The following is a 20,005-nucleotide window of genomic DNA, read 5'->3' as shown; positions in this document are numbered from 1 at the left end:
CACATTAATCTGCAAAAGTCTGTATTCTTCACAATTTGTGTTGCGGGACTGGTCGCAAACATGAGGGTTGAGACAGTCCACGGAAAGAGAAGAATCATACCAGGAGGAAAATCAATATTCTCAGGTCGCAAGTACCAAGCTTCTGCAATTTTAGACGTCAGCTCAAAAGTAGTGTCTTATTGGATATGGATGTGTTCATACTGTCGCCGTTAGGGTCTCTATCCGCCACAGTGTTTCCGTCGCCAAGCCAATGGAGTCGATTTTGGCTGGGATCAAGATATTCGTAGTTGAAATCCTCCCAGCGCGGATGAGCAAGCGCCCGAGCAGCATGTATGGGGGAACCTAATCAATGGTAATTCAGAACAATTTCGACTAACAACGAAGTATTTACCTGGCCATAATGCGACAACACGCCCTTCTGTTTTTCCTGCTTTGTACCATGACCGGCATTTGGTCCCGAACACAGTCTGAAAAGGGATGTTACATTAGCTTATCAACACCTAAGAACGAAACTAACTGTAGGGAAGTAGCTCTATGATTGTGGACAAATCAATACCCTTCGAGGTCATTTACACATGAACTTACGTCAATATATTTATCAAAGTCATCCACGGCCTCTGACTTAGCTTCAATGCTTTTGATGCGCTCCCTCTGTATTTTTAACGTTGCTGCCACTGCATAATCCACCTGTCGTTCCATAATAAGTAAAAGGTTACCTGCGCCGACAGACGCATTAGGTCCTAAAGCTTGAAACATATTCGGGAAGCCATCGACCGCAACCGAAAGATATGTGCGCGGATGTGGATTATGATGATCATTCAGCGAGATTCCGTTTCTTCCTCTGATATCCACATCCAGACGAAAAGATGTTTCGAATCCTGGAAGGGTTGTATTGCTGAGACTATGCCTTGCAATGAAAGTTAACAAAAGATACCTGTTGCACAAACTATGATGTCAAGTTTTTCGAATTTGCCATCTACAGTGACGATTCCCTCTGGGGTGGCATTTTTTATAAGACTCGGGACGAATGTCACCTACATGAAAAGAGAGAGGTCAGTGGTATTAAAGTATAAGTAGCACAATGTAAGTGTACATTATCTTCGCACAGAGCTTCCAAGTAGCCAGGCCCAGGCGTAAGTCTACGACAACAAACACCAAAATCCGGGATCACTATAGATGAGAGTATACGTGAATGCGGGTTATCCAGCAACATTGGGGAGACGAACAATGATCTGCAATCCATGGCTTTTTTGTTAATTTCTGACGCATAGAGGCTGTAAACTCCTCCCTGGCCATTTTCTCCAGCGGACTTCCAAGTAGTGTAGCCGGATGAGCATGCTATTAACCACGCAAATGTAAGCATATAACCGCAATAATAGGCTGGGTCAAAAATCGAAGATCACATTCATATCCGTTTCAATCTCCCTCCTGAACTCATTGTAAACTTTAGGATCTTTAAACGCTTCTTTGTCTTTGTCTGTGAATTTGTCTGGGGGGCAGTTGACTCGTGAGATCGACATTGTTACACTAGTGAAAGCTTGAATGATAACTTGCAGTTAATCACCGAACTGTCTTGAGAGAGCCTATCCAGGGAAGGTTTATTGAATATAGCAGCTATCCAGGTCTTTCCTCGCACATAATTGACTAAATGCTTCACTTTAGGTTGGAGAGCCGCTACAATTTGGATGGCGGAAGAACCCTGCGGAAGTGTAGTCAGCAGCATTGAATTGAACAGGTTATACATACAACACCAATGACTCCAACTCTTTTGTCGCCTAAAGATGCTTCATCATCGGCAATGTTCCAATCAGCGCTATGAACGACTGTTCCAGAAAAGTTCTCGAGTCCAGGTATATCGGGCCATGTCCAGCGGCTCAACGGTCCTACTGCAATGAATAGGATATCTACCGTATCATGAAATTCTTCCCACTCTTGATCAACCGGGCTCGCATAGTTATGGCTCTTTTTTGTGTTTGATGCTTTACGGGGATGTTTGATTGTTAGTTCCCATTTCCCAGACTTTTCAGCGTAATGAGCAGCCGTGAGTCGATGTTGTAATTTGATGAATGGTCGTAGCTGGTACTTGTCAACCATGTTCTCCATAAACTGTTGTATTTCTCGCCCCGAAGCATAGAATGCAGACCATTCTGTCTTTGCAAGGGATAAGCATATTACAATGAATATTCAAGGTGGAAAGCATACATTAGTCTCAAATGTAGGCTGGTACTGGAAAATTATTGGATTAACATCTAACGAAGACAGACATGACCAAGAACAAAACATTACTGACTGCATGCGAAGGAATATCACATTGGAGGCCCTGAAATAGGGTAGTATTAGACCGCACTAAGTTATATAAGACAATAATTGCACGCACCGGGTATCTGTTGGCATACCAAGTACCACCTACTGCAGGGAGTGACTCGTAGATCGTTAGGTCCATGTTTGGAACTCGTTGTCGAAACCTGGTGGAAGTTATTTGACTGAATGCAGCCAAATATCGGATAGCTTACCTGATTCCAGCAACAATACCTCAAGGAATATTGGTTAATCCATAAAAATTTTCCAAACTGACAATGTACACACCACTGTGACCCGCGCCAATGATGGCGACCTTTATAGGTCGGGGATCGTCAATAGAGAATTCCCCGAGTTTAAATGCTGGTTGCGCTTTAACGTTGTTGTTCATGGTGGAAGTGATACAGGGAATAACCACATTCTCGAATGCATAAGGGGTCGATTTAAATAGATTGCTGGTATTCGTGGGTAAACCATCGAACATCGTCCAGATGTACAGGGCGGATACTGCGTCTGTTCACACGTGTGAATACCTGTCATGAATTGAAAGAACTCACCTGTTGGCGATAAGTAGGCTACATCGTGGACCAATACATTATCCGGTTATCCTCCGGTATCCGATGCCGCGTATCGGTTAGACTTGTTCACTATTTCATGCATGGAAACCCTAATAACCAGCCTAATCAGCTTACCAGTCACCGGAGGGACTTATCACAACGCAGAGAACAGATGGACGAGCAGTTAGAAACGGGATATCTTCAAGAGGTAAGATAAAATCTACATGCTATCGGAGTGCCTGTAGACAGTATTTTTTGTCTGTGGGAGGGATTCCCCTAGGTATACAGAATTTGGTCATGGGATTGGAGCGAAGGAGATTCGAAAAGAGACGGCCAATCATGCTCAGATTGGAGTAACGGGCCTTGGGACTATAAAAGTTATCATCAGATAGAGCGCTCAGTTAACCTCAAACTGAATACACAATACATTTTCTTGACTACTTCTTGGCTGGTATTTGGCGGACGACGATATAGGTAGACCAACAGTTTGCTTCAAAGCCGTAAAAATTAAACACTTTACTATACATATAGCAAACAGTTTGACTATTGATTGGTTGGTTGTACGAAGGATGTATGCCGTTGAGCCTCATCAGCTGACTGAGCTATCGATTCGGCAGCTTGAACCGCAAGTTGGACAAAGGAAGACGAGGTATATGACGCCGGTGTAAGGGCTCGAAGTTCTGCAAAACAAGTCAGAAATTAATAATAGTTGTGCAAATTAATCATTAAACATGCAGACCTTTGAATAACAATACGTAGCGCATGATACGCTGTGTTGGTAAAATTGCCAGGTCGCGAACGCTAGGCCTTGCCTTGGTGTTTTTACGTATCTTGTTGGGTTCCGTAACAACAATTGGTAGTACGCTTTCTACAGAAAGGACTCGTCGAGGTGATATAGGGGGTTGCACAAAGTTTTTATGAATATCTGCAGTATCCTCTAGGTTGCCTTTATTCTTAACGCCATCATCAGAGTCGAAAAACTGGCCAACAATGCCGCACCAGTTGATAAAAGCTTCTGCTAATTGATTATTACAAGCCAAGAATGCCTGGGATACGCCTTGTACACTGGGGTTTTCCTCCATGAGGACCAGAAGAGATTCGCTTGCTGAGATTAGACTAGGCAAATAAGGGAGCATTTGTGATGGGGGAGGTGTACTTGTTCCATTTGTAATCAAGACCTTCAGAGATGACACATACCGACGCTCCGTACGAACCAATTCACGGCATAACAGTAACGCCTGACGGGCAGATGTCCAGGACGCATCAGATGGAGAAATAGGATCTGGTATTGCTTCTCCAGATTGAAGCGGGTATTCCGCTAATGAGTCGTAGAGTTGCGTTTGATAGTCCGCAAAGAAACGTTCAGGAAAAGGGTATCTGTCGGGTATAATTGATGTGTCAATGGACGGGTCTTTGATTCGCATTTGCTCTAAGTCTTTCACAAGTCTTTCATCTGTGACACCATCATCGGTTATTACCATTGCAAGGGTCCAGGGTCTGGGAGCAAGCTTGGCATCGTTGGGGTCTTTTGGTTTACGAAGAACGGACCGACGCTTGTCATCAGTGAGACCCGGCGACAACAAGTTGGTGGAGGGATATAACTGATTCTCAGAGATGGATGAAGTGGCAGAAAGCAAGAAGGAACTCGATCCAGAACACGGCGAATAAGAGCTATTCGAACCAGGTGTAGGAAATGGGGAAGATGTGGATAATGCTTGCCCAGTCCATGCAAGAGCAACCAAAGCGTCGGTTTCAATGCTCTTTGATATGGGATTTGGGCGCGGCCCAAACGAACGGATAGCTCTGGACTTATTAACCATGTTGTCATTTAATAACCTCCAGATTGATTATGATTTACTCACATTTAGGAATGATTTTGATTTTACGGTTTTAATGGGACGCTGCGGGGTAAAATTGTTCGATATATCACTTAATGTGGAGTGTCGCATGGTGGGTAGAGAGCCAGTGCGTGGACGTCCTCGTTTTTCCAACTTGTTTGGAGTTTTACGCTCTGATGGAAGTGTAGGATAATATGATTTTGATGGTTGTTCGTCATCGAGCAGAGGTGTCCTTGAATTATTGGAAACCATCGAATTTGGACGCATTGCGATGCTTGTCTTGTTGTCTAACTTTGCAAAATCTAATCGTGAGTAAACAGATTTTGTTTTGCGTAACTTTCGACGTCTAGGAGGGCCGTCTGCCCCATCCATCTGGGCATAATTGGTCGGTTCACCAATATCCGGGCGTGTCCCATTTACTAAAGAAATGGCTCTTTCCACTTGAATCGAAAGGTCATATTCACAATATGGACAAAATTCAGGTTGTTGATGACCGCAGTGGCATGATTGAGGTTTGAACTGTTCCAAATCTGGTTTGGTGACCTTGACTTCTGGAGGAGGATCAACCTCGTCTGTCGGGTTTGAATGTGCCCTTTGTTTTAGAGCTCCAGCGGTCGATGTGTGGGGTTGTTTGGTGAGACTGAAGAAAGATCTAACCGACAAAAGCATTCGCTAGGGTGATGATTCAATCGCTTGAAAAAAATAATATCCTCCAGCAAACTGAAGGTTCGATAAGTGCCGTGAGTAAAATGAAACCCATTGACCTACACAAGTATTGGCTAGGATGGATAGGCGTTCCCTTGGAGTTTTTGGTTGCAGACCATTAACTAAATAGGTGCGAAATAATACCCTTGGCTGGTGGAATGTTAGCGAAAAGAGGCGCTCGTCAAGCTGAGGTCGGTGCACAGAGTCACACGGACTTCCGACTCGCTTGTCGCTTGTCGTAAATGTAAAAGGATCACGAGGGCAGTCTACATAGGTCTACATTCGTCATTGTCATCTGCCTGAAGTGTCATTGAAAAGCTCGCGCGTCGGGCTCACTACTCATCACTTTCCTCACACTGGTAGATTCATTGTAGCATATCCATACCTCCTCGGTTTCTCGTCAACGCCCTCCTTCCCGGTATCGCTTTTTAGTCGCTAAATTGAATGTGGGAACGTACACTTCAGGATCTTATTCGAGGTTTACGCGCCAACAAAAAAGATGAAGCCAAATTCATCGCGAAAGCTGTAGATGAGATCCGACATGAGATCAAAACAGATGATATGGAGTTGAAAGCAGGGGCTGTTCTCAAGCTCACATTCGTGCGTATATTGATAAAACCACAGAATAATCCAATTGTTGACGGTATCCCTCCAATTACAGCTAGACATGCTGGGTTATGACATGAGTTGGGCTTCATTCCACGTTGTGGAGGTCATGTCATCTCCCAAAGTGCATCTCAAAAGTATTGGCTATTTAGCTGCCGCACAGTCATTTGAACAAGATACGGATGTGCTCATGCTCACCACCAATTCTCTGAAGAAAGTGCGCTTACCTATACCCTGTTCTGTTTCCATCATTTTACTGTATTCTAGGATTTGACATCAACACCTGCGGACATTGCTGTTACCTTAGATGGCTTATCACACATTGTTACGCCTGAACTTGCTAGGGATATTACCCCTGAGCTCATAGCAATGTTAAACCACTCCCGGCCTAACATCCGAAAACGGGCCATACTTGCACTCTATAAAACACTCATGAAATATCCTGAAGCTATATCCCAGGCGCGTACCCGCCTAGAAGAAAAGCTCACAGACCCCGATCCTTGTGAGCGATTTCCTCCACGTACTTTTTGGCCACAGAATGAATAGCATTCGCAGCCGTGGTCGCCGCAACTGTCAATGTCCTTTGTGAGCTTGCCCGTCGCAACCCAAAAGACTACTTAATGCTGGCTCCCCAATTATTCCACCTACTCACCTCGTCGACCAATAACTGGATGCTCATCAAAATCATTAAATTGGTAATTTCACCGTCAAGTTTGTGCTAACGGTCCTAATTTTGTTACTCTAGTTTGGATCTTTGTCCCCTCATGAACCTCGGCTGGTGAAGAAACTACAACCTCCAATAACAGAACTCATTTCAACGACACCAGCCATTTCGCTCTTGTATGAATGCGTTCATACATGTATCATTGGGGGCATGCTCCAAGGACCGTCTGGCGATTCTTTAGCAAGAATATGTGTTTCTAAATTGGCTAATTTTATCCAGGATGCCGACCAGAACTGTATGATTCTCACTTGACGAGGCCAACTTTCTTACCAATCATCTGTTTTAGTGAAGTATATATCTTTGCTTGCAATGGCAAAGATTGTCCCTACACACCCGCATTTGATAACGGAGTACCAAGACACTATCATATCGAGCGTCAATGATCAGGATATCAGCATCCGTATGAGAGCTTTAGATCTCCTTTCTGCGATGGTAAATTTGTCACTCAATCTTATGAACTCTGTATTAAACCATCAGGATATGGACTACAGGTCAATCGCAGTAATTTGCAATCAATTGTACAACAGCTATTGGCGCATCTCGTCAAAGATCCCTCTTCAGTTCCTCAAACTGCCACCCAGTCACTATCTCAAAATGCCTCATCCGCACCTCCAATCACCCCAAATTCCTTTTCTCCAAGTCAATCGCCTGCTTATCGTCTCACCCTGGCCCAACGCATATTAACATTATGCTCACAGTCAACCTACGAAAATGTCACCAATTTTGAATGGTATATATCTGTCTTGGTTGATCTGGCGCATGTGGCGAATGTCGATATCGGTTCTGAAATCCGCGATCAACTCGTTGACATTGTTGGGAGGGTGCGAGGGGTCAGGAGATATGCTGTCAAGCTCATGTACTCTCTCCTGAGTGACGATACAATCACCAGAAATGCGGGCGAGCCTGGAAGTTGTTCGGAGGTCCTCTGGGCCGCGGCCTGGATATGCGGGGAATATTGTTTGTATGTCCAGGTTTCTAGATCCTTATATCATATAAATAACAAACTTGGCAGGGAGCTTTCTGAACCTGAAAAACTGCTACCATACCTTTTGCAACCAGAAATAGACAATCTTTCTTCTGACATCATTGCAGTGTATATACAGGCTGCAACAAAGATATTTGGCATGTGGGCATCCGAGCTAGCCCAAGAATGGGAAGATGATAGCTTACCCGAAGTCAAACAAGTTGTCGAGTCAATCCTCAACCGAACAAGGGAATTTTCTGGAAGTCAATACATTGAAGTCCAAGAGCGAGTGAGGCATATCCGTCTGCTACTTTTCTTTGTACTGACTAACTTCATTTCATAGGCTGCAAATGCCGTAGAGCTATTTGTCTTCATCCAAGCCGACCTGAATTCTTACTGCCCAAAGTCCGACCTCTCAGCGCCTGTATCATTAGTTGGACCCTCGTTGAATGACGGGTTCGACCAGCATGACGAACCTAGTTTCCCTAAAAGCTTATATCTCATTCAACCTTTGTTCAGTGTCTATGAGCTTAATCCCGTAGCAACGCACGCGCAGGCTAGTGTCCCTCTACCTGAAGGCTTGGATCTCGATGCTTGGATTGTTCCTCCGCCACGAGAAGTAACGCCACAGTTAGAGAAACCGGAAGCCGACGGGGCAGAGAAGAAAAAGAAGAAAGTCAAGAAGGGTAAAGGCAAAGAAGAGGCGTCTTCATCGAACAAGAAAAAGATAGCCAAGGCCAAAATCAACTCCGAAGTGCTCACCCCTGTGGAATCGGACACCGAATCTCCAGAAGAAAGAGCACTGCGGGAGAAGGTGGTTATTTGTTCATCTTTTATCTGTTGATATGGATTCTTAACATGTGCGTCAGCGAAAGGCAGAACGGCTTGCACAGCTACGGGACGATCCATATTATATTCTTGACGATAAACCAAAGCCTCATGTTTATGATGTCGATTCTATACCAATTGTCCATCTGGAAGACATGCCGCCCATGCCTGGTGAGAAATGACTATGGTTTTGAGTGTAGTTGGATCTGATCACTTTTTGGTACTTTAGGCTTTTCGGACGGCAAGTACCCTACCCTCCGAGCTAATTCCAACACATTCTCCTCGGGATCATTCACAATAGAGAGAGATGGGGAAATGCCTGCGGCTGCCACTCCACCTCGACCACAGGCAGGTTCACAACCCATATCTGCCTTGCCGAGCGGTGTTGCCACGCCGGTTCGATTGATGCCTTTTCCAGAGTACGAGGTTTCTGGAGAACCTCCTGTTGAGCCAATCAAGGTTGTTAGGACAAAAAAGAAAACGTTGGGGAAGAAAAAGAAACGCGCCACCCCGGAAGATGATGCACCAAACTCATGACATATTATCGATCATGTATCATCCGCATTATTCAATTTCTTTATTTTATCTGTGACTAAGTAACATTGGATGTGGACGAGGTGATATACAGGAAATACAGAAAGCAAGAAAACCAAGGGAGGATGGGCAACGAGCAGGCATGGCTGTGTGTGGAGTCGTCGAGGTATCTGCAAGACAGCGAGCATCGAATTCGGATTAACAAACAACAAAATCGGTAGGGTGTGATGTGCGGTTGCAAGTCCGTTAAGTTTCAATCTGGTCCTTAGAACTACATATTCTCATCATCGATCATCCTCAACGTGTTCAACCGAATCCACAATCTCGTTAACAAGCTCGAGGGTCACACCAGGAATAATCCTCTCCGCATCTGTAAATGCCCTTTGCAGAGCACTCAAAGCAACTCGTGCCTCTTGTGATGAAACTCTAGGAAATAACTGAAAGGGGTCAATGCTCAATTAGAAGCAAAGGCGATCGAATTTCATAACTACTTACCGAAGCAATGGCAGGCAGAATAACCGAGTCGAGCATGGTGGTGTCTGGGAGATCCTCCTCCAGATGGATCTCCTGCATTTTCTGTTGCAGCATTCCCGATTTGGCAGATGAGTAGGTATCAACAAATTGGTCATCGTAATCGTCATATTCGTCCGTCAGATGCTGTTCTACAACTACAGGTGAACCGCCTTTTGGTCTTTCCACCGGTTGGGGCATGTGCCGAACGGTGCTTTGTTCAAACCGTGGCGTGCCAGCAGAAGGAGGCAAAGGAGGGAGTTCGCCCTTCGTAGTGACAGAGGAACTGTATGAAGCTCCGGATACAACCCGTCTAGATGGCGAATGCGGTGGCTCTTCGTGCTGCGGAGAAGTAGGCGAATTGTTTTCCCATGTCAAGGGAGGACCAGGGACCCGCACTGAATTCTGAGACCTCCCAATAGTGTTTGGTCGTCCTCCATGTCGTACAGTTCCGAAATCCCATAAATCATCTTGATCGCCATTTTCCTGTCTGGAAAAAAACATAGAAACACAGGAAAAGCACACGAAATCGAAAGACTTACAGGTCGTTGTCCACGTCATTATCGTTCTCTTCCTGCCTGCCTCCACCTTCTGCTTTCCATCGTTCATGCCGTTCGATCAGCTCGGTTAAGTAGCTGGTTTTCTTTGCCATACGAACGAACTTGTGCTTTAAGAGGTCCTTTGCTGACGGTCGCTTTTCACGAGAGTTAGATAACTTCACTTATTCAATCTCAGTAGCTCACCTCCCGTGGGTCGCGTTGCAGGCAGAATGAAACGAATTCACGGAACGGTTTGGAAAAATTTCCATCCAGTGTTGGAGGAGGATTCTTAGGTATTAAGAACAGAACCTGCTCCCAACATATCAGTACCGAGAGCCTTACAGATGACAAGTTTTCTAACCTTCATAGGATGTAATTCAGCATAAGGTGGCTCCCCTTTAGCCAACTCAATGGCTGTAATGCCCAAGCTCCAGATATCAGCCTTATGGTCATAGCCACTCTGTTTTATTACTTCAGGGGACATCCAATAGGGTGTCCCAACAAAAGTATTTTTCTTTGCTGACAATGTCCCAGACAGCTGCCCAGAAACACCGAAATCTGCTAATTTCACCTCACCGCCTGCGGAGAGCAATATATTCGCAGCTTTGAGGATGTGAGCAAGATCCGTTCAGAGTCAGCGAGAATGAGCATACCTTTAATATCACGGTGCAGCTTGCCTTCGCCATGCAGATATTCAAGACCACGAAGTAGTTCTCGGACGATGATTGCAATATATTCTTCTCGAAAAACACCAGGTTTCATCTGCGTAGATATTTTGAGAAGATTCCCAGTAGATCATCATGGTGGTGTTTACCAGGTCAGAACATGAGCCACCAGAACAATACCTATGATTGGATTAGACAATGATGACACCGTCAAGTAACATGTAGTACATACTCCATAACAATCCATAGGTTTGATCCTTTAAGGAACGAACCGTGATATCTATTGGTGTATTCAGTCGGGAGGGTCTGTTTTCGATGGAATTAGGAGCCTACTTGGTAACATGAGGGGAATCTAACTGCGACAGAATTTGAATTTCCTGTTGTATATCTTCAATCTCATCTTCGGCACTCTCAAGATCGATAATCTTGATGGCGACAGTCTTCTGAGTTCGCTTGTCGTAACTTGTTGCGGAACCGATAAGATTAGAGAGTAGTCGAAGGCCCAATCGCTAATCACGCACCCCTTATAGACCTCACCAAAGGAGCCTTTACCTGCAGAAGTGGACAGTTTAGGGTTCTATATGTTTCCAAAGATACATGCAGCAGACGGACCAATTCTGTCCTGCTTGACATAAAGCTCCTCTGGATCTTGGTGGTGAGATTCCTAGTAGTCAGCCAGGTAAGATCTCGGTCGATCGCGAAGAGCATGAGAGACAAGCATACCATGGCTAGAATGTGAGTTTAGAGAACAAATTGTAAGGCTCTTGGAACGGTGTGTCGCGTCGAAAAGACTGGACCGGTAGGCTAGGAATGGATACCCCTTTCTGTATACAGAACGGGATGAAGAACGACGAGGATACGAGAGAAAGCGGGGAATGAATATCTGAAAGATATGGAGAAAGAAAGAGGTAGATGGAAGAAAAGAGAGCGTCAAAGTGAGAGGTATAGCTGTACAGCAAAAGAGCTCGAGAGCATATACACAGCCGCCGATGGTTCAATCCCTCAGCGGTCTCAACTTCCAAATCGGGATTCCACTGCTCTGACGTAACCACTCATTTTTATTTTTGTTTTCTCTGCTATTTACGCCCTTTAATCACGGCCTGGCCATGCAAAGATATTGTCCGAGGAACACTGTCGGCGCATAAGATAATTGATCTGTGGATGTCCCAGGAAGCCATGATTAAATGACTGTCAATCGCGGATACCCTTTCCAGATACTAGTATGCTGTGGTACCACAACTGATGTGGTAGAATAAGGGAGCAGCCCAAATGACATTCTCCCGACAAAATCGAAACATCCAGTCTAGTCAGCCTTGAGAATGACTTCCACATTCTACTCATGAAAAGCCAAATAATATCCATGTTCTTCGAGAAACTCGCGAGCAACACCACCATGACAATCGCACGGAATGTCAAAAAAATTTCCCGCCGGCCATCCGCACCGGTTCTTTGGATATGTGCATGCCTGTTTAGCCTTTGTCTCGTAAGACATTAACACCACCCATCTCCACACAACCCCCCTTATATTCACTCGTCTACACCGTACAGAACCAACAACTCGGATCTTAACAGCCACGCGAAGAGCGGCTCCTCGGTATCAGCCTGACAGGACGTGCAGGATGTTCGGTCTTCGGAACTTATTCCCCTTGTCCCTCTGGAATTGCGAGGCGATTACACGAACTCCATTACACACCCATCATACAGATTGTATTGAGGCCGGTATTATATGAATAACTCTTCCTGTATAAATTATGACTGTCAGCAAAACTCGCGAAATAGAGAACAGGAAGCATTGGCTGAGGGGCGTGTTAGAAAAGCGTACCGTAAACAGCGGTCACAAAAATTGATAGGATCGTATTTTCAGGGATTAATGCGTCTGGTACTCAGTTTCATACGCGCGGAAGATAGGATATTATTCTATAACCAAAGATCTTTGCCATAAATTAAGAAGACAATGCGTAAGGTGAGTGTGGTCTCCTCGGTGTCATTAAATTTATACGATCATCAACATCGTCATTATTTCGTTCAAAAGTCGTTAAACAGGGCTTTTTGCAGCCTTTCTGTGTTCCTTCACGAAGGTTATTTTTCGTCCGAGAAGCAGAAAATTGAATATACACTTACTGGAACATGTGTCCATTCGTGATCTACGTGTACAAACGCCCTCTCGACGTTGGGGAGCACTTCAATCTTATCTTGAAGTTGCTGACTGACATCGTGTGCCTTCCACAGTGGGGTATTTTCATCCATTACGATATCCACTTCAACGAAATAATCCTAGAGTAATAGAAAAATTAATTTTCACTGATATCACATCGTGCTTTTGACATACAGGCCCAGACTGTGTGGATGAACTTTGATTAGTATGTGGCAACGGCATATAAAGATTTTTTTGAATTCCACTTGCATGGTAAGCACGGACAGTATCCACCTTTTCGATGGAGTCCGTAAAAGTAGCACATTTATAAATAAGCAATTGGAGGAAGTCGTGCGGTGCTGATTTTCCAGCGAGGAGCTCGAACTCTGAGTAAATAGTCCTGCCCCAAGAGATTATTACCCCTAATGCAATCTAAAACGCGTCTTCTGTCAAAAGAATTCGAGATGTAATGTTGCATGCAACACGTACGATGATGGCACCCATGGGGTCAAGATCTGTGCGAAAAAAGTCAGAACCCGCAGTCCGGAGGCGAGTTATAAGATGACGAACACCAGCGGAGTTTGCTCCCTCCTGTGGACATGAGAATACCTATTTATGATAATCAGATGAGATTAGGCGAGCTCTGCGAAACTGTCACACGAACCAAATCCATTGATCCAGAGGTCATTACGATGGTCCTGCCAGAGAACCTGGACTTGACTCGATTTTTTTCGTATAGAGAAACTGTAGAGGAAAAGAAGAAATTTGACCGCTAGAAAAGACATGAATATATGAGAAATATAGAAGACAGGAAGGAAATTCACCGAGAGCCGAGGACACAGAGATAATTGAAGGAAGATGGAATGGTGCCAACTCGTCGCCTTCTTTGGTTATTAGGGTACGAATGGATTCTACGATAACTACAAGATTGACTGAACCCATGCTTCAGAAATCATCAGCAAAGTTGCCTTGAAGTCAAAAGAAGAGAACTCACAGAAATCCTGAAAGTAAAAGAATCAGTACGCTGGTCATTACAGAAAGAATGGAATCTGTTAGTTACCGTAAACGATGTTTCCTATCGTCTCAAGTCGAGCTCCCCCGACGGGCCATTTGTTTCCATCAAGACTAACAGCTTTTCGATGCAACCAGAATAACAGGATGTTGCTCCCAATGTCGAAAACAGAGTCGATGCCAGTAGCCAAGAGCGACAATGACAGTGATGAGATGGCGGCGTACACTGCACAAAAAAGTCAGAAATTTAGAGTAGTATATATCATCGTGTATGTACTTTGCAAAACACATAGGGCGAAATTAGAAATGAGGCTAGCATAGATGGCAATTTTGACCTGCGAATCAAGAGGTTAAAAGGCTATCGCGAATTATTACAAGACGACTAACAGGTAATCGAGCAGCTTCTTCTTCGGCCTTCGCGTCTTCTGTGTGTTCTTCCATAGGTTTCAACAACGCCTCGATGAGCTGATGATGCAATTTAAATTAAGGTGGTAGTTGAATTCGTGTTGATCACCAACGTTATTCTGCCGCGTTTGATACTTCGCAACTGCCTTGCCCTTTTTGCGACGGCGCAGATTAGAGAGTTCTTCGTCCGTAACGATTCCATCTCGGAATTGGAATGGGTCGACGGGGATGAGACTGGTCGAGCCAGAGGCTCTCTCAACATCTGCATCTGGTACCACTGTGTCGGAGGAGACATACTATTCCCCATTGTGAGCAATGACGAAATTGCAAAATGACTGGGAGAAAGTAAAATACCAGCTGAAGCTTTGAGCCACTAGTTGTCGGCTCTGAGGGGGTGCTGCTACCATCGACCATCGTGCTCTAGTGAAGGTAGGAGAAAAAGTATGAGATATAGAGAAGGGGAGGGGGTGGTAGTGAGAAAAACCGAAACAGTGGATACATCCGAATCTGTCGAAGCCAATCTGCAGATGTTACCGTTGCATTGGATTCCCAACGATCTGGTTGCACCGAACCCGAAACAGCAGATTGCAGGACTTGGGACTCACATTTTACAGATTTTACAGGCAAAACTGTGAAGATGACTGCCAAAACGATCCTGAGGGCAACTAGGGTCGGAACGGAGGGTCGAGGTTATCTGATGGTTCGTTTTGACTGCATAGCCTTTGCAATTTGTTCTCCGACTCAAACTCAGTTTGTGAGGGAACAGGAACCCGGCCGGCTCTAATTGAGGTGAGCGTAGTCGTACCCTGGCAAACGTGTCTCGCTTGCGAGATTATGCAGATTATGCCCAGCTGCACAATTCCTTGGGTCATCAAATTCAATTAGTGTGATTACGGGGACGGATATCTGAGATGACGGAAACGGAGACAAGGACTTGGCTCCGAGTCGCGCGACTTTGGTCATTAATACCTCTTTAGTACCCGACCACTATGACTGTTTCCTCCTCTCAGAGCAGTCTTGCGCAGCTCGTGCCCGTAATGGCCATTTTCGTCTTGCTCTTGTGAGATTCCTACTTGTGTCCGTCATTTTCATATTCCAGGCTGATCGGGTCCTTGCTAGTGCTGCTTTACTGTTCTGGTGTTTTCTCTCATCGTGCATGGGAACCTCACTCCGCCGTTCTCTCTCTAACTTGTGGGAGTACACCCTCCTTGGAGCGACCTCATACCGAGGTAATAGCATGGGTGCAGGGGGTCGCGCTCCATATGGAGAGGAGGAAATATGGGAGATGCAACACAGAAGACGCTGAATATAATTTTGACCAGCATTTTGCCATTGCAAAATCAACCATCGTCTTCATTGTCGTGGATTCAGGACTGACTTCTTTTTCGAGACTAGACCATGACATCTTTTGTAAATGAAAAAATACAACGTTGGTCTTCACTGATATGCGTTCTTGGCCTGCTAGTCACCGTCGATATCTTCTACCGTCATTGCTGTTTCGCCTGATCCCCAGAACGCCCCCTATTCTGATCTTATCTTCTATAAAGTTGTTGACTATATCTTCCAAGGATTTTCATCTTTTCATTTGTTCTTCTTGCTTTATCAACGGTATATATCAAAACTTGCGGATACATACCCAGCCTCGAATCTCTCGGCCTTATATCTTGCCATGAAGATACCCTCTAGCTCTTCCATTCTTCTCGCTGGTTTGGCTATATCATCCTCGTCGTCCTGCTTGGCTGCGCCAACAGGAGACGGCAATCACGACGTCGACATTTCAAGCTCCTCGAGTACCAGCTATGCCTCGTCTTCCGTTGCACCAGCTGCTTACCCTACGGGCGTTAATGCCGAAGAGCGATCCGACACAATCCGTCAAAGGGCTCCCCAATGTATGCTTCTTTCATTGCCACTAGCTAACACACAATGCACTAAGTTCTATTTATTTGACAGTTAACAAACTAGCAGCCAGAGATGACGCTGCTACTGTTATGGGCATGCTCGATGGCCTTCCTATCGTTGGCCCTCTCTTGAAAACAGTAATGAGCAATTTATCTCAAACCTCAAAGGCGCTGGATGTCGAGAGTAATGATTCTGGTCAACTCGACGCACAAAGTATGCAAGCGCTCAGAAATGCCGTTGACGAAGTGACTCGTATAATTCAGTCGGCAACTGGCCAAGGTGGTCCCGGAAATGCTACACTTCCTAACGCTCCAGTTAGTGCTCAAAGTGATGGTGATGGTTCTGGTATTGGGGCCGCCGCAAATCAAAGTGCGTCTGGATCTGGTGCTGCACCTACCCCGACGCAGGCAACAGCCGCAGACGATGGCCCGGATACAACTGCCAATGTCAGCACAAGTTCCACCTCTGCTTCAGCGACACCTTCTTCTCCTCCTATGCCTGGCAATCCTCCCAACACGCCTACCCCCGACCTTCCGGTTAATCCTTAAGTTATATTCAACTACCTTTTAAACCTAAATGCTAGATGACGTTTATATTCTTCTTGCTCTTGGCCTCGATAATTAGATATATAAAGGACATTTTTAGTATATGTATTTTATAACCAGATTTTGCCTACGAATCCATGTTTCCATCAAGTTAACACTGTTCCAAGTGGCAGTGTTATGGTTGAGCCAGCAACAATCACTGCCCCGAATTTGATGTTGGAGTTCGCTACTTCCGGGACTTCGTTCATGCAATGATTAATAACGAAGACAGTTCATTCCTTTAACTCGACCATCGCTACTTAAGTTTTGTCTTCCTATTGATTTGGAAGACTGCGCGCTATTGTGGGTCAATATGCCACGACCTCGACCGCTGACTTCTACCGCTTCCTACCGAGGTTCAGACCAGCAACTCACACCCCGGACACCACACAGCGGATCCCGAACAAGCCGTCTGGAACAAGGCTTCTCGAAGATACCACTGTCTGAGTCGAATGGAACGGACTACGATGACGACTCTGGCGCCTTGCAATCTGCCCCTCTGTTAGCCTCGTCATCAACGGCCAGATTCTCTGTACACAGCGCACGCGCACGAGCTACCGCCGATTCAAATGGGAAGGGAGGGGAGGCTCGAAAGCCACTGCATCATCCAATGCAATTCTTATATCGTTTTGTCTCCCGACTACCGTTAGCGGTGGGGATATTCCTGAGCGGCATCTTACTATTTCTGATCGTCGTGTCTTTCACTCGACCGGAGGCGCTTCACAAATATGTGGGAGCAAAAGCACCTACGTCTTCTGCTTCATCTTCAGCTCCGATTGCGACTTCTGCGTTAAATTCAAAGTTTTCGCCTTCACATTCGCACAAGCCCACGATACCAGGCGCTCATACCATTTCCTACGCAAACTATACCACATTTCCTCTCCACCCTAATGAATATCTTAATGAATGCGCCAAATTGCATCAAGGTTATATGTCGCATGGGGACTTTTGGGATATAGGCCCTATGGGAGGCATGGATGTACCGCATGACGACGACATCAAAAGCGCTGGGAAGGTTTGTTCTAGCACCATCACTTACATGCTCGATGGGACGGTTGGACTTTCTGCAGATTTGGCTTTGATGGCCCAGGCTGCGGCATTGGCAAATGAGGTATTATGCTTCAATTACTGGCAGCATGACGCTGACTACTGCCATGGTAGCGAAATCGCACGTTTTTCGTAGACGATACTTACTGGAATCGAGGAAAGTATGTCTTATCAATTATCCAATGCTTTCATATCACATTGGTTACATTGACTATATCTAATCCATGTTTATCAACAAGGTGGCTGGATCATTTTGAGGAGTTGAGTAAAGGACAACCCGGTCCTGAACCTAACTGCCTGCCACCTCCTGCGGACGGTTAGTAAAAAACGTAACGTTGTTACTCGCTGTTTACTGAGGTGGATCCCAGAATTGGTGGCATGCCCGCGTACTTCGAGGTAAATACCAAACAATATGGTCATTCTGAAATTGACAATATTTGACTCAGGCATTGGGTAACATCCTACAGACAATGGGTAATAGGTCATTTTTGACATTGATGTTTGTGTCCTAGGTCATCAACGCAAGAACAGCCAAGTTTCATTTTGGTCACGCCTTTTCAGACCATTACGAAGACCCGTTAGTTATCCTATACTTCAAGCTGCATGATCCTTCTTACTTAAGTTCCTGTCTCAAGATATGGGCATTCACTCAATCGATTGAAACCTATATTTGATTATTCCGGCCACTCTCTGAAATCAGTGATTATTCCAAACGAATGGAATACCAAGTTAATCCGGCTAGCGCGAAAGGAACTTTCTGCATTTATACAGGAGGCAAACGAACAGGACAATTCCGGCATCGTCTATATTGCAACACATATCAGACGTGGTGACCGTAAATCGCTTTCCTACATATTCCCAGATCGCAAAATCCCACTTGAGGATTATTCTAATGCAGTGGCAACTACCTGGACGCGCCTGCACCCTGGCTCGGCATCCTCCAATCCTGTGGTGTATCTAGCGACCGATTCACCAACTGCATATGAGCAATTCTCACAGTTGTATCGGGGGCGATTTTACAGTCTTTTCGATGCATCAGATCCTAGGTTGCGTCCTTTAGCCAGCCCTGGAGAGTACTTTCAGAAAACTTTCAACGAACTTGACATTCATGAACGGATCACAGCCACAAGGGGTATGATTGTTGATCTTGCCATTGTTAGCGGTTTGTGGCCGGCAGAAGGCGCAGATATCAAGCCAGACGCCGTTGTATGCGCAATTAGGTACATCTAGTTCCACGAATTATATTCCAAATTCTAACGCAACTCGGAATTCAGCTCCTCTGTCTGTAGGCTCAGTGCGGTCGGGCTAGGCTGGGTCAATGCGTTTGGCAATTTGGATTCCACGGGTGGTATCGACAATACAAATAAACGATGGGTAGATGTCGACCAGAAGGGAATAGTAGAGCCTATATGGGAAGCTTTTGAACTTTTCTAATCCCCTATTGTAATATCATTCAGCTAACTGGATATCGTATCGCGGCTTTCCTATATCTGGCTTCAGTACGCAAATCTAAAATCCATACGCTGATTCCCTTCATCTTTGGTATTTTCAAGGTATCTTTCTTGTTCCTGGCGGACCCTCTGAGTTAACGACATACTCTATGATATCAAGGCTTGATATGTACCTTCGGTGACCAAGATTTCCACTTGCGCTCCCTTCTAGCGTTCAATGTCTTATAAAAGAAGTAATTGAAAATGTAGAGGCAAATATTCATGCAGCATATCGCAATCAGGTCTCTATTTCCGCGTTTGTCTGCATAGAGCAGTCAATGTGATGCGTCTTTGAGAAATAACGGTCACATTGAGCGACGTACACAAAGGCTTGTCGTCCGCTCGATAAATGTTAGCCTATACACGACGACTCGTAAGTTTTAATTCACGTTTTATCGACGAAGAAACACTTTACCGATATAATGCTTCCTGTCTGAACACACATGTTGTAGATACTCGCGGACACCGTTCTTCAGCACCAAGTCAGGCCGACTTCTCAACATAGGCTTCAACATAAATCATACCTTGTCCTCACACTGTAAGAATTTCTAGATGCCCAGGCCACTTGAATTGGATGGACATATGGGTATCCCGCAATCAAAGTCACAACTGCGAAATACACCCATTGTGATGTATGTGAGCTGAACGTGTAAAGAGCGATCAACAG

The 20,005-nt window shown here is 45.1% G+C and overlaps 7 protein-coding genes across 7 annotated transcripts; 3 read left to right on the top strand and 4 right to left on the bottom strand.

Moving 5' to 3' along the window:
• Positions 1–157: 157 nt before the first annotated feature.
• On the bottom strand, positions 158–2,689 carry JR316_0000492 (Putative sterigmatocystin biosynthesis monooxygenase stcW; the record flags this gene model as incomplete). The annotated part of the gene is made up of 14 exons (XM_047886307.1): positions 158–342; positions 392–467; positions 574–878; positions 935–1,034; positions 1,094–1,170; positions 1,227–1,338; positions 1,404–1,504; positions 1,570–1,699; positions 1,747–2,151; positions 2,203–2,226; positions 2,291–2,320; positions 2,378–2,465; positions 2,514–2,532; positions 2,587–2,689. 14 exons carry the CDS (start codon positions 2,687–2,689, stop codon positions 158–160), a joined length of 1,755 nt encoding a protein of 584 aa, XP_047754053.1.
• A 442-nt stretch (positions 2,690–3,131) lies between these two features.
• JR316_0000491 (uncharacterized protein) lies at positions 3,132–5,362 on the bottom strand (the record flags this gene model as incomplete). The annotated part of the gene is made up of 4 exons (XM_047886306.1): positions 3,132–3,224; positions 3,420–3,535; positions 3,595–4,663; positions 4,718–5,362. 4 exons carry the CDS (start codon positions 5,360–5,362, stop codon positions 3,132–3,134), a joined length of 1,923 nt encoding a protein of 640 aa, XP_047754052.1.
• Positions 5,363–5,842: 480 nt separating this feature from the next.
• JR316_0000490 (AP-3 complex subunit delta-1) lies at positions 5,843–9,057 on the top strand (the record flags this gene model as incomplete). Its single annotated transcript, XM_047886305.1, has 11 exons — positions 5,843–5,998; positions 6,060–6,221; positions 6,272–6,506; positions 6,560–6,699; positions 6,750–6,963; positions 7,015–7,160; positions 7,220–7,689; positions 7,741–7,981; positions 8,036–8,506; positions 8,562–8,691; positions 8,750–9,057. The coding sequence occupies 11 exons, from the start codon at positions 5,843–5,845 to the stop codon at positions 9,055–9,057; spliced, it is 2,673 nt and encodes an 890-aa protein (XP_047754051.1).
• Positions 9,058–9,338: 281 nt separating this feature from the next.
• JR316_0000489 (Serine/threonine-protein kinase svkA) lies at positions 9,339–11,494 on the bottom strand (the record flags this gene model as incomplete). Its single annotated transcript, XM_047886304.1, has 12 exons — positions 9,339–9,491; positions 9,550–10,054; positions 10,107–10,258; positions 10,308–10,412; positions 10,465–10,706; positions 10,757–10,865; positions 10,918–10,948; positions 11,001–11,048; positions 11,102–11,230; positions 11,290–11,320; positions 11,381–11,432; positions 11,492–11,494. The coding sequence occupies 12 exons, from the start codon at positions 11,492–11,494 to the stop codon at positions 9,339–9,341; spliced, it is 1,560 nt and encodes a 519-aa protein (XP_047754050.1).
• A 1,309-nt stretch (positions 11,495–12,803) lies between these two features.
• On the bottom strand, positions 12,804–14,732 carry JR316_0000488 (Metal tolerance protein 9; the record flags this gene model as incomplete). Its single annotated transcript, XM_047886303.1, has 12 exons — positions 12,804–12,836; positions 12,890–13,042; positions 13,098–13,334; positions 13,392–13,417; positions 13,473–13,511; positions 13,567–13,674; positions 13,727–13,813; positions 13,963–14,139; positions 14,191–14,248; positions 14,301–14,378; positions 14,432–14,614; positions 14,673–14,732. 12 exons carry the CDS (start codon positions 14,730–14,732, stop codon positions 12,804–12,806), a joined length of 1,239 nt encoding a protein of 412 aa, XP_047754049.1.
• A 1,255-nt stretch (positions 14,733–15,987) lies between these two features.
• On the top strand, positions 15,988–16,765 carry JR316_0000487 (uncharacterized protein; the record flags this gene model as incomplete). The annotated part of the gene is made up of 2 exons (XM_047886302.1): positions 15,988–16,207; positions 16,269–16,765. 2 exons carry the CDS (start codon positions 15,988–15,990, stop codon positions 16,763–16,765), a joined length of 717 nt encoding a protein of 238 aa, XP_047754048.1.
• Positions 16,766–17,114: 349 nt separating this feature from the next.
• On the top strand, positions 17,115–19,282 carry JR316_0000486 (uncharacterized protein; the record flags this gene model as incomplete). The annotated part of the gene is made up of 8 exons (XM_047886301.1): positions 17,115–17,912; positions 17,963–18,009; positions 18,088–18,164; positions 18,217–18,244; positions 18,295–18,301; positions 18,361–18,425; positions 18,484–19,068; positions 19,123–19,282. 8 exons carry the CDS (start codon positions 17,115–17,117, stop codon positions 19,280–19,282), a joined length of 1,767 nt encoding a protein of 588 aa, XP_047754047.1.
• Between the last annotated feature and the right edge of the window lie 723 nt (positions 19,283–20,005).

This window comes from Psilocybe cubensis, chromosome 1, assembly GCF_017499595.1.
Source record: "Psilocybe cubensis strain MGC-MH-2018 chromosome 1, whole genome shotgun sequence".
Lineage (NCBI taxonomy): Eukaryota > Fungi > Basidiomycota > Agaricomycetes > Agaricales > Agrocybaceae > Psilocybe > Psilocybe cubensis.
This window is presented reverse-complemented; position numbering and strand designations above follow the sequence as displayed.